We start from the raw sequence: 13,363 nt of genomic DNA, 5'->3' as shown, positions 1-13,363 counted from the left end.
CATTGCAATGTTTTTGGATATCAAGATCTGGGAGGTACATTCAGTAACGGGAAGTGTATTTTATAGATGTTGCCTTTAACTCGCATTACAAGTACAAGTTCAGCCGTATCAAAGCATCTCTGTCTTTTCAGAGTTATTTTTATAGTAACTTCCGTGTATGGGAACAATGAGAAGATTGTGTGACCGATTCACTAGACCATACACAGTTACAAAAAAAATCTATTTTTTTCCTGGACAAAGTTTTTTTGTGTTTTTGTACAGACTTTTGGGTGCTGATACCAAATTTGAGTTCAGATTTTGACTGTCAGGAACAGATTTACAGACCATAATCTAAAGTGTAGAATAAAGAAGTGTAGCCATAATTTCAGCTAAATAGGTTTTATAGCCGGCACATGAAAGAGCCGGAGCTGCGGGGCGCGGGTGAGTACGTGCTCCTCCCTGCAGGCGCTGGGGTCGGGTCCCGCGCCGAGAATTCTCGCTGCCGGATCCGACCCGCCCGTCTGCAGGCGGCCTAAGTGGTCTGAAAATATGGGACGTTAGATGTAATGTTTGCAAAAGTCACTGTCCGGCAGTGTTCTCCCGTGGAATATTCCAGCAGTAATCGACCAGCATCGCAGACATGCACTTTCCTTCATACCGTTTTTCAATTGCATGTATGTCCTGGTGAAATCTTTTATCATGCTGATCTGATAAGTCCCTGCTTCTCTCCAGGAAGTAGTCAAGACGCGAGTGCATGAAATGGGACTTCGAACAGATTGTGACTGATATGTTGAAAACCTACGAAGTTGTTTTTATCTAGGTTTCCCCTAGAAATTTGTCTGTCACATTCTTGAATGCCATCCAGGGAGATTTTTCTTTGCTTCTTAGGCATCATTGAATCTATTGTCCCATTTCAGTTTTCTGATCTATGGACCCATGAAAACACCCTCTTATATCTTCGCTTCTGAAAGATGGGTAAATTGGTCTTGAGTTAGGCAAAGCCTTTGACATTGTTATCCATTGCCTTGATAAACTATTTCCTAAAGGCCCATTTACACGTAACGATTATCACTCAAAATTCATTCAATCGTTTCCACCTGTTTAAGCTGACTTTTCAGTCAGCTTAAAAACCTTGTTGGCTCGTTGGCTTCTCGTGCTGTGTAAATGCTTCCTCTCTCAGTGCTTTTCTTAGGAGGTGAAGCGCTGAGCAAGAAGCAGACAAGAAGCCCGCGACACGGTGACAAGTCTTGCAATTTAAATGCCCTGCACGACCACAGATGACCTCAGTGGTGACATCAGCGCTCCTGCAGTCGTTTAAAAGACTGTCGGCCCGTGTAAAAGGACCTTAAGGCCTTATTTAATTTGTAATAGAGGAAGCTGGGTGTCTTCAGAGGACACAAGCATTTCCCGTTGAATGTTTTTGTCTCTAAATTCTGTCCGGCCAGTTCTTCATTACCGTATGTAGTGAGATTGCCTGTCACGGCTATCCCACTCAGACAGAAAACAGGAATACTTTGTGAACCCTGTCTGCGTTCCTAATATGACAACAGTGACCTTCAAGTCACCACAGATCTTCCCCATATCTTCAGAGTATTGATTGAGTGAAGCCTATGCCACAACATTTCATAGGACTCCTTTGCAAGCCTGGAACAGAACGGAACAGAACAGAACAGAACAGAACATTGCTGTTGTTGATCAACACTGCTTTCAATCTGGTTTTTGAGGCATCTATGAAAGGCTTCTGCTGTTTGACATCATAAGAGCAAACCAGAACGGACATCAAACCAGTCATGTCGTTACAAAAAGTCAGGGTCCCAGCATAAGTGAAGAACTGCACAAGAGTTCGTTCTGTGTCCAGAAATTATTACACTTGTTTCGGGTTGGAGAAGATTTCGTTTTTCCAACCTAGAGTCCAGAAGTTACACCTTTCTATTACTTATGGCCCATTTAAACCGGACTAGTCGTCAGGTAATCCATTCTGAGCAGCTCTTCCCAGTGATGCTCGCTACTGTGCTGTTACACAGGAGCGAGTACCCCTGGCATCGCTCAAAGCGCTGCTGGAATGAAGATGGAGCGGCCGGGGAGCGTTCTTTTCCCACCAATCTCCATTCACAGTAAGCTGACAGTCGTTCAGTGTAAACAGCAGTTGTTCACTTCTGAACAGCTTTTTGTTTATTTAATGCAGGCATAAAAATCATCGTTGGCTCGTTCAGTTTAACCCCCCATGGACATGGCCTTTTTCTATTTTTACACTTTCGTTTTTTCCTCCCTACCTTTTAAAAAAATCATAACTTTTATTTATCTATCACCACTGCTGTCGGAGGGCTTGTTTTTTGCAGGACGAGTTGTATTTTTTTCGTTCAAAAATCTTTTTTATTCAAGATTTTTCCATACAGATCTATAAAGAAGCAGCTCACTTGGCATGCAGAATAATTACTCTTCATTTCTGTAAGCTCTACAATAGCCTAATACCCCTTTCAGTGATATAGACTAAAGAAAAGGAATACAAAGGGAGAAGAAAAAAAAACACAGCAAATGAAACTATCAGCAACTTTTCATGCATAACTTGCATATAGATATTAGAATTAGTGACACCACAGAGACTAGAAGCAAACACCGATAACAGGGGGACAGCAGGAGACGGGTTAGTGCAGAGGTGCGGGGAGGGGGGAGAGGGTCGACTGGAATATCATAATAAGCTCCTCTGGAGAGTAGTGTCCAGGCCGAACTGCGCCTGTCTGCACCAGAGACAAGTTGTATTTTTTAATGTTCCTATTAGTGATAAGCGAGTATACTCGCTAAGGGCAATGGCTCGAGCAAGCATTGCCCTTAGCGAGTACCTGCCTGCTCGAGAGCAAAAGGTTCGGGTGCTGGCGGTGGGCGGGGAGAGCGGGGAGGAACAGAGGGGAGATCTCTCCCCCCCCCCCCCCCCCCCCCCCCCCCCACTACCCCTGCTGACAGCCGCTACTCACCGCTTCCCCTGCGCCGGCACCTGAACCTTTTGTCTCGAGCGGGCAGGTACTCGCTAAGGGCAATGCTTGCTCGAGCAATTGCCCTTAGCGAGTATACTCGCTCATCTTTAGTTACTATTTAATGTGCTATGTAATGTACTGCAAAGAAATTCTAAGTGGAGTGAAATGGGGAAAAAAACTAAATTCCGCTGTCTTTGAGTGCCTCTTGTTTCTACGACGTACACACTGCAACAGAAATGACATAACGTTATTGTATAGGTCAGTGTGATTACTACGATACCAAACTTGAATTTTTTTTATTATTTTTTTTGCTGTACTGCTTTTATTTATTTTTTATTTTTTTAAATTTATTTATTGTTATAAATATGGCAAAAGTTTTTTTTCACGTTTTATTACTTTATATATATTTTTTTAATAATTAGTAACCCTTTTTTTTACATTATTTTTACTTAGTCTTTTAGTTGCCAGAGGGAACAAGAACTTGCGATGCTTTGATCGCTCTTGCAGTATGCTATAATTGACAGCGGCATTTAGAGGGTTAAAGGGGTTGTCCCGCGCCGAAACGGGTTTTTTTTTTTTTTAAACCCCCCCCCCCCCCGTTCGGCGCGAGACAACCCCGATGCAGGGGTTAAAAAAACCACCCGCACAGCGCTTACCTGAATCCCGGCGGTCCGGCGTCTTCATACTCACCTGCTGAAGATGGCCGCCGGGATCCTCTGTCTTCATGGACCGCAGGGCTTCTGTGCGGTCCATTGCCGATTCCAGCCTCCTGATTGGCTGGAATCGGCACGTGACGGGGCGGAGCTACACGGAGCCCCATTCAGAAAAGAAGAAGACCCGGACTGCGCAAGCGCGGCTAATTTGGCCATCGGAGGGCGAAAATTAGTCGGCACCATGGAGACGAGGACGCCAGCAACGGAGCAGGTAAGTATAAAACTTTTTATAACTTCTGTATGGCTCATAATTAATGCACAATGTACATTACAAAGTGCATTATTATGGCCATACAGAAGTGTATAGACCCACTTGCTGCCTCGGGACAACCCCTTTAACAGCTCCAGTGAGCGGCAGGTATTGCTGCAGCATACAGGCAAGGATATGGGCTTGGTTAGTCCTCTGAAGAGGGGTTCATTGTCCTCAGAAGTTTCGCCCCGGCACTGATCCACCACTTGGGATTGAGGTGTAATATTTGCTCTCTGTACAGCTTATTACCTTTTCACATAAAGAATTACTCTTATATTATTTCCGTTTTTATGCTAGCGATATTGCGCCGCAGGGGGGGAGAGCTGTCAGGTCTAACAGATAGGCTCACCACGGCAAATCGCAGCATGCCGTGATTGAACTCCGCGAGTGGAGATTCGCTGTGATTCTCCGCCCGTGGACAGGGGGCTGCGCTTTCCATAGCAACACTATGGGAAGTGTGCACTGCGTTACCCACAGCCGGATTATCGTCGCCAGTAACGCAATGCACTCCGAGGACAGGAGCCCTTACAGTCATTTAAAGTGGAGTCAGGAAAACTGGATTTACAGCTGTCATTTTTGTGTGTGTGTGTGTGTGTGTAGAAGGGAAAGGAAGGGAAAGCCCACAGGAGAGATCCGGGTGTGTGTTCACAGTTAAGTATTCGTTTCTTATACTGATGAGGTAAAATAACAGCTGCGCTGTGATTGGTTGTTATGTATTATACTTCTGAGGTAAAATAACAGCTGCGCTGTGATTGGTTGTTATGTATTATACTTCTGAGGTAAAATAACAGCTGCGCTGTGATTGGTTGTTATGTATTATACTTCTGAGGTAAAATAAAAGCTGTGCTGTGATTGGTTGCTGTAGGCAACAGCTTTTAATCCTCAGTGCTGAGGTAAAATGAAAGCTACTTATATCTAAAACGCAAAATCTGTTTGTTTGTGTTGTATACAAATCCCAGTATTGCTCCAATTTGAGTAAAATTTAGCATTTTTTTGTTGCCAATACCAACCAATCATAGCTCAGCTTTCATTTGTTGTTCTTCTGAGGAAAAATGAAAGCTCTGCTGTGATTGGTTGCTATGGGCAACAGTTTTCAGTCCTCGCTTACTCCATGTATTCCTGTCAGGGGACATATCATTTCCTGCAACACAAATTGCCAGCGCTCAGTGTGACTCTCTTAGTGGGAATTACTTCTTGGAAACAAACAGGAATACTAAATCGAGTCCGTAGAATCCATTGGTGAAAGTCAATTTGGGGGTTGCTGCATTAAAATTCAAGGAAAGGCAAAAATATGCAAATAAGGTTTCCAAGGCAACAACATTTGATTTAAATTTTTTTTTTTTTTTTTTTTTAGCCTATAACCTTCTCCGGGCCGAGATTATACTGTTTCCAAAATGTCATGTCAATCAGTCATACCTGTTTGTTGCATGACGCTGCAGCAAACAGACCTTGACAAATATATAGAAGATTGCACTAATTTATCAAACACACAGGTCCATAAAAAAAAACTGTTATGTGATCATCTTGTGTTTCCAAAACAGGAATATATAATTATTTTAAAAAATATGAAGGCCATAAAAATAAATAAATAAAACATTGTGAAATATCTTTTTTTTTTTTTTTTCCATTGCCCCCAGTCAAAAAAATGAATGTTACTCAATGCATTATATGTACCTGAAATTGGTTCCTATGAAGACCAGAACTCGTCCCAAGTAATACAAGGTATCACACCACTGCAGTGACACAATGTAAGGAAATACAAAAGGGGGTTCGTATTCCCGTCTCTGGAGGCTAAAATTAGTTCCGTCACCAAGGTGTTACACATACACTTAAGGTGACGGAGTCTCCATCAAATACATTTACATGAAACAGAAATTCAGAATCTACAAAAAAGTAAGTTTTTTTGGAGGGTTTTTTTCAATTGTAACATGACTGTTGAGGGTTAATACAACTAGATGGGACAAATGCCGGACTGCTGGGGAACACTGGACTACAGTGGTAATAGATGTACAAAACCAACTAGTACTTGGACAAAGGATCACTGCACATCATTCTCTTTATATTGTACTCCTCTTCTATTTGTAGAGTTTGTTGTGCCCCATGTGACGCCTTTCTAAACGTGCGACTGCTTAAAAGTGAAGGATGACACAACGCACTGCTTGTGGATGAAGGACGCTGAACGTTAACTGTGCTTCAACACCTCTGAGAGCTGCACAGAAGCAGCAAGAAAAGGTAAGGAAACCAACATAACTTTAGTAATATGTATTAGAGCGAATGCAGACGGCCAAGGCAGTTCCCACTGGGAGAAGCGACCCGTGCCCCTGCAGTGACCTGCAGCTCACCTCCTCCCAGCATCTTGTCTCTGCTCTGTGCGGCTGGCACACAGCCGGCGCGTCAGCAGTGACGTTGCTGCCCAGGCCTCTGCGAGGCTCGCACGGAAATAGGACATGCCACAATTTGTTTACCGCGCGAGTTTTCATGCGGTCAAATCGCAGCTGTCTGCATAGGATTGCGTAAACCAATGCAGTCCTATGGCCGCATGCATGGGCAGAAATTCTGCGGAGAATCTCGCTGTGAAATTACCGCCCGTGTGTAGTCACCGGCCATGTGTCCTGACTTGTTCAGTAGTTGGCAGCCTGTGTAGGGACTGTGTGTAGATGGATGGATGTGTGTATAGATATATCTATCTATCTATCTATCTATCTATCTATCTATATGTGTGTATGTATGTGTATGTAGATAGATATAGTTATAATTATATTTCTCATCTATTTATATACATGGATACTATACAAGAAACAGGCATTTTCAATGTTTAAGGCCCAATTTCCACTTGCACACACGGATTTCACTGCTGAATCCCGCAGCGTAATCCAGCCGTCCAGCTGTGCCCGCGGACATGGGGAGGAAAAAAGATTTTCTTTCCTCTCCAGCGCGGATCTCCTCTGTGCCGGCCGGATCACCTTTCTTCAACACGGCGGATGTGTCCAGTCGCACCAGCTGACGCGCCTAGCTCATGCATAGTGGCTTTTTTTTCCAAAATCTCCTGCTTACCAGCAGTGGCAGCTGCGGGCGGTCCGCGAATCGGACAGCTCCCATTGACTTCAATGGAAACCATCCGCCTGGGAGCCGCAGGAAAATGGAGCATGCTGCAATTTCTTCCTGCGTGTGCGATCTACACAGGGGAAAAAAATCACATCCGCATGCTGTTTACTGTTTTGCGGATGCTAACACATCCCTATGGGCGGCTTGATTTGTGGATCTCCAGCAAATGAAATCCACCTGTGGACATTGGGCCTAATGTAGACCAAAGCACTACCCACGGAGAACTCATTGTGCGGTCCTGATAAGACCACACGATTTTTAGGCTGGCTTGAATTCAACGATTAACGAGCAGTGCACGATGGCTGCACATGTAGATGCAGCAATTATCGCTCAAAAGATTGCTTTTGAGCGTCATCTCTCCGTGTAAATGGACCTTAAATCTGTATTACGTACAAAAAATGTTTTGAAAAACGGTTTTAAAAGATTTTTACCTCCTCTTCGGAAGTATTTATGTATGAAATAATATTTTCTTTGCTTCTTTTTAAGGCCATCATATAAAGAATGGCAAAATCACGCTCAAGGTCTCCCAGGTGGAAATCCAGGTTAGTATATGACTTTAGTCTTAATATGTGATGTGGCCATTTACTATGGACCAATATAATATTGCTTTTTGTGACTCCATAAAGCTGAATCACTGAAGTCACACAATTTAGTCTGGGTTCACGTGTGGCAGAAGATTTTTTTAGTGGAATTATCTGAAAATCCTCAGTAAATCTCCTCAGCGCTGCACGTGTTACTGAAGATTTAGCTGTGTCTTTACTGTGTATTGCACTCCTTGTATAGCATAGCGAAAAAAAGTAAAAATCCATAGCAAAAATCTGACAGATCTATATCACGTTGTGCACAATGCGGATTTGAAAATTCCGCAGCATGCTGTAAAATCCCTACTGATTTCTCTTTTTTTTTCCAGCAATACATAAATGAGGTCTTGTGAAATCCCATTGTCCTGTAATCTGATGTATTTTTGGTATGGAATTAAAGCACATATGAACCAAGCCTTATTTGGATTTGACTAATTATTCATAGAAGACAACTATTGACCAGACTTTGTCCAAAGTTTTACTTTTCAAAGCTGGTCAACCCTTTAAAGCATCATTGATATAAAACTATTGAGGCCCTTTAATTGCAGAATGCATTGAAGTAATTGGTGCTGCTCCACAAAAATGCTAAATATGTTCTGCACAATCAGACTGAACCCAAGCTGTACTTGAGTTGCTGCAAAGAAAATGGTCTTAAAGGGAACCTGTCATCAACTATAAGCATCACAAACTAAGTTATGGTTATTGTTTAGGTGACATGGAATCCAGGAGGTCTCTTCTCATACTGCCTTGGTCCCCCATCCCTGTAATGTCCCTTGACAAAGTCGATGCACATAGCAAGCTTGACTTTTATCAGCGATTAAATAGAAGTGCGCGCACAGTTACGCTCGCTCCACCGTAAGTTGGCCTTGCCAAGGCATACAGCAGAAACGTGTAACTGGTTTAGTTTGAAAAGAGACTCCCCAGACTCCACATCACCTTAACTATAACCATAACTTACTTTATGGTGCTTACAGTTGACTAGCTTACATACCTGGTGTTGCTCCGGTAGTCTTACCGCCTTGATGCACTGGCTGTGTCTTTCTTTTCCAGTTCAGGCCTAATGCTGTTCCAAGGTTTCTGCAGCCCTTGAAGTTCTGTCTCTTTCCTAATTATTCTGAAGTTTTGTCACGTTTTTCTCCAGTCTCACTTGGTCGCAGTATTTTACGTTCTTTGCTGTTAGCTGGACTTGTACAGTGGATTTTTGTTTTTTCCAGAAGCATTCCAGATCCACGCTGAATCACAAAGCATTTTATTTTACCATAGCTTATACAGGCTTCATTTATTAAGCTCTGTAAAAAAAACAAACCTTTGTTGCACATAGCAACCAATCATAATTCGCTATGCTGCTCTAGTAAATTGGAAGCTGTGCTATGATTGGTTGCTATGAGCAAAAAACAGTTGAAACACTCACCGGTGTTTTAAAGGGTGTTTTTCGGGGAAAATACTGTTGATAACCTATCCTCAGAATAAGTTATTATTAGTTGATCAGCTAGGGGTCCGGCGTTTGGGACCCTGACTGTGATTATCTGATTGTGCGCCTGCTGACAGCGCCGCAAATTCACATGGATCTGAGCAGAAGCCTCTGTGTAGTGGCCGGCGCTTGCAATTGCAAGCACAGCAGCTCCCATTAAAATCAATGGGAGCCGTACCTGCAATTATAAGCCAGCCGCTACACAGGGTCGGAGCAGCTGCTTCTGCTCTGACCCCAGTGAATTTGCAGCCTGATTGGTCAGGGTCCAGAGTGGCTGACCCCTGGTCGATCAACTGTTGATAACCTATTCTGAGGATAGGTCATCAATCGTACTTTCCCCAGAAAACCCCTGCAAGTTGGATCATGAAGAGTTTGTGTACTACGTTTGGTTGAGATCCATCAAACCATGTAGGAGCCTATGAAGAACAAACATATTTTCACTTTTTATATATATAGATGGATGACAGGCTCCCTTTCAAAATCAAATACTAAAATGTTTTGTATTGTATCTAGCCACAGATCTTATTGGACTGCATTGTGTTTGTTTTTATATAGACCGCCCCCATACAGAAGTCCAGAGCACAATAGACACCGACACTTTCAAGAGCATTATCAAGATGGTGAAGGGTTCCATAGAGACCCCAGAAGGCCCATACACTGGGAAGAAGAAAGGCATGGACAAAGCAATTCCAGGATGGCTCCGTATAAACGTTTTAATGATAAAAACTATGAGCCAGATTCGTTTTCTGGAGACTTTAGGAAATCGCCCTTTGATTCCTCCAATCGACTTAAAAGAATGCATTCTCCAGATAGGCGAGGAGATGGTAATAGGAGATTTCCATCAAATTATCCTGAGGATCATAATAGACCTAGACACCGAGAACACAGAGATTATCACCAGAGAAATCACGAGCTTAATGCACATAATGAAACAAATGGCTTTAAACCTGCTAGGCGAGAAGAGACTTTTCACAGATCTTACCACAGAGAAACAACTGATAGGGATTGGCAAGATGGGCACTGGAATCAAGATCACACGGATCCTTCTTTGCCACCACCCAACAGAAGATCTCAAGAATTTTTTGATCAAAATTCATTGCCTAAAAGGTAGAGCTTCTTTGTGGATTTTTTTTTTTTTTAACAGTCATGTTAAAGCATGTGTACCTAAATAAGGACTTGTTTATACCTATTTCATCTAATATATTTTTTAAGTCTGATTTCTGTAATTTAAAGCGTACCAGACTTTTCAGAATAAGCTGCCATGTGTTCATGAGGAATAATACTATATCTTGCATTATTCACCAGTTTTCCCTCTGCAGGCTCTATATTTGTTTTTCAATTCTCTCTGAGCTTGTGGGAAGAGTTTGCTGTTGTGCTGCCTTCTATTCATTGTGCACAGGGAAGAGCAGATTCTCCTCTCTAACTTTCTGTAACATACAGGCATAGCATTATCAAGGAGGAGAATAAAGAAGTACTGAGCAGTGTAGGTGTGAGTAAGTAACTCACCATTAACTCTAACAGCAACTCTGTTTGCCTTTAAGTGTGTTACTAGAGACAGAACTCACTTAATAGCAGGCTGTGGACCACAAAGTAGGAGGAAGGGAAACTCCTAGGTGCCAGCACTTAAGAGTTATTACTTAAGCACAAAAATGTAATGCGCATAGTTTGATTTCTGATCTACTTTAATTTCTACACAAGGGTGATAATTATTTATGTCAACAGGCATGTTGAGGATCGTGATTACAGAGAACATGAGCCACCTCCTAAGAGAGCAAGAGTCCCAGATAGACATGACTACCGACCACCGGCAAGACATTCTCACTGGAATGATGATCGTTCTTCACGGCCATACCATGAGAAGGATTGGCCAAAAGATACGGACCTGAGAGATCCTACTCCTGGTGTTTACGAGACGTATTCGGGAAAACATAACAAGATACAATATGAGTATAATCATAGATCTCCATCATATGTACATGCAGAGTCGGAATTTTCAAATGATCGTTATGAAGACAAGAAAAACTTTACTACTAAAACTTTCCAACACAACCGGTCAAACATAAGTAATCGTGAAAGGGGACAATGTTCCGAAAAAAGATCACCAGAACCGTCTACTAAATGCAATGAAAGGAAAGCCCCTAATAGGGATGTGATCAAACTGGATAACAAACACCCAAATCATAAGCACAAGGAAAGTGGGACAAAAGCTGAATACAGGAGGGAACCAACTTCTAAAGGCCACTTGGACAACCATACTCCAAAATCTCCTGACCCAACCATAATACCGAAGATTAGTTCTGAAAAGGAATCTATCATGGCTAATTTGGATGTGAAGAAATCGGTGGATAAGTATAGGTATTATTTTTAATTAATCTCATACTTTTTTTTATTTTTTTATTGGGTTTTCTGTGAGAGCGAGGTAAAAGTTCATGCTTCTTTCACCTGTGGAAACAAGTGACGACACACCCAGAAGTTCGAAAGATCCAGAAATTTTTATTTTATTTTTTTTTTTTTTTCATGCGTGAAACAAAATTCACTGGTGGAGTAGCAGAAGAATCTTAATCGGCAATAATCACCCTAAGCTATTAATAGGAGCATGTTTATTGCAGGGTTATTTTATGTTAAAAAAGAGCAAGTAGACTATATAAAATAAAAAAAGAAGAAAAGTGAAAATAAAAAAAAAAAAGAATGGAAAACAAGAACATCATCAAAATATTTTCCTAAAAGGTCACGCTCCCTTCATACATGACAGCCATGCGGATCATATGAACACTGTTCTTCCAAGCCTAATATTTTTCGCAGAATGGCTTACGCTCTTGGTGACTTCACACACCAATTAATCTTTTGGAAACGAGTTAGAACATTTGATGATTGAATAAATGTTGTTTTAATTCCCTAAAGAAAGCGGGGGAAAATTTCAGAAAGTTTCCATGGGACCAACTTTACTGGAAGAGAAATTGTAGACTCTGTCAATCAAAGTAATCTGTATGTTATGCGAAACTTCGGCAGACATTATTAAAACAACAAACAAGCTGCTCACTCAAAAACAGACAAATCAAAGCTAATTAAGTTGTTTTTTTGCTTGGCGGCGCCATCCACTAACATTCTGCGTAATGGGTGCTAACTGTGTTTTGAAGAAATTCATGTTTGATACTTTGATGATGCGTTTATATACAAGGAATATCAAGTGCCACGACCATCATAGAACACACTTGTGAAAAACAGTCCAACCAAATATGCGGAAACAGCTCTACGGCTGGATAAGTTAAGATGACAGTTGTTTTACATGTTGATGTTTCCTAATCTGCAGCAAATATTATCTCTTGTGGATCTTGTTCTCCAGCATATTCTTTATTCATGTGAGCGTATCATCTCCAAAGTGGAACATTAAAGAAATTTGCAATGAAAACCCGGAAGTTGTCCAACGATTATCTACTTATTTAAACCGGCTTCTACCAAAAGCACAATAATATGTAAAGTCGCATGAAATTTTTCTCGCCTCACAAACCTATGATAGCGCAAAATAATATAATATGCAGGTGACTCCGCTGCTGAAATATTTAAATCCAAGAAAATCAGAGTTATATAGTTTTTGATGATTGGGTGGCTTCATATATTACTATGTTGATTTACAACAACAATGTGGATCCTATTTATGACCTGAAAGAACAAGAATTATTTAACAGGTAAGGGAATAGTTCTATGTCATGCATCAAACTCTCTTTATGTCCTTAATGAAGTATATCGGTATTGGTGTACCTTGACGCCACCGGTACTGGTGGGTGTCCACAAGGGGAAGGCTGTTTGACAGCCAGGAGACGCCCCCTTTATTGGATTGGCTGGACGGTGCACTCCCCGGCGTTGGCCCCAAAGGTCCTGGCAGTTAGTAATTACATGTCACTGCCGTCCTGGGCCTTTCAGCTGCGGCCACAGAGCACTGGGGTCTCCGCTGACACCCAGCGTGAATGCAGCAGAGAGTCCAAGGTCTGTGCGCTGGGGACTGTGACAGTGGTCCCAGTATGGGAGCATGGCATGCAAAGTTACAGCACCTCCAGGAGCTGTTAAGGGGACATGGGAGGCCACCGTCAGCTACACTGACAGCAGTGACAGCAGCATGGGCGCCTGAGCAACCTTGCTATAGCGGGGACAAGGCCACTGGCATTGGGCCCCTGGCTACACTGACAGCAGGAGCAGGGGCACCACAGAGCATGGAAGCTGTAGCCGGCTACACTGACAGTGGGGGTAGCAGCAGGGCCGGCTCAGCAGAACCTTGGTGCAGGGCGCCGGTGGTT

General features: G+C 42.4%; 1 protein-coding gene across 2 annotated transcripts in view; it reads left to right on the top strand.

Annotated features, from left to right (window-relative positions):
- The window catches only part of BCLAF3 (BCLAF1 and THRAP3 family member 3), a 71,626-nt gene that overhangs the window by 28,019 nt on the left and 30,244 nt on the right, over positions 1-13,363 (top strand). For both annotated transcript variants that reach the window (XM_066599842.1, XM_066599841.1), the window contains exons 2-5: positions 6,000-6,146; positions 7,506-7,561; positions 9,627-10,178; positions 10,794-11,426. In XM_066599842.1, coding sequence (XP_066455939.1) covers positions 7,521-7,561; positions 9,627-10,178; positions 10,794-11,426 — 1,226 coding nt within the window. In that variant the 5' untranslated portion in view covers positions 6,000-6,146; positions 7,506-7,520. The remainder of the gene's footprint in view (positions 1-5,999; positions 6,147-7,505; positions 7,562-9,626; positions 10,179-10,793; positions 11,427-13,363) is intronic.

Source organism: Eleutherodactylus coqui, chromosome 4 (assembly GCF_035609145.1).
Source record: "Eleutherodactylus coqui strain aEleCoq1 chromosome 4, aEleCoq1.hap1, whole genome shotgun sequence".
Classification (NCBI taxonomy): domain Eukaryota; kingdom Metazoa; phylum Chordata; class Amphibia; order Anura; family Eleutherodactylidae; genus Eleutherodactylus; species Eleutherodactylus coqui.
This window is presented reverse-complemented; position numbering and strand designations above follow the sequence as displayed.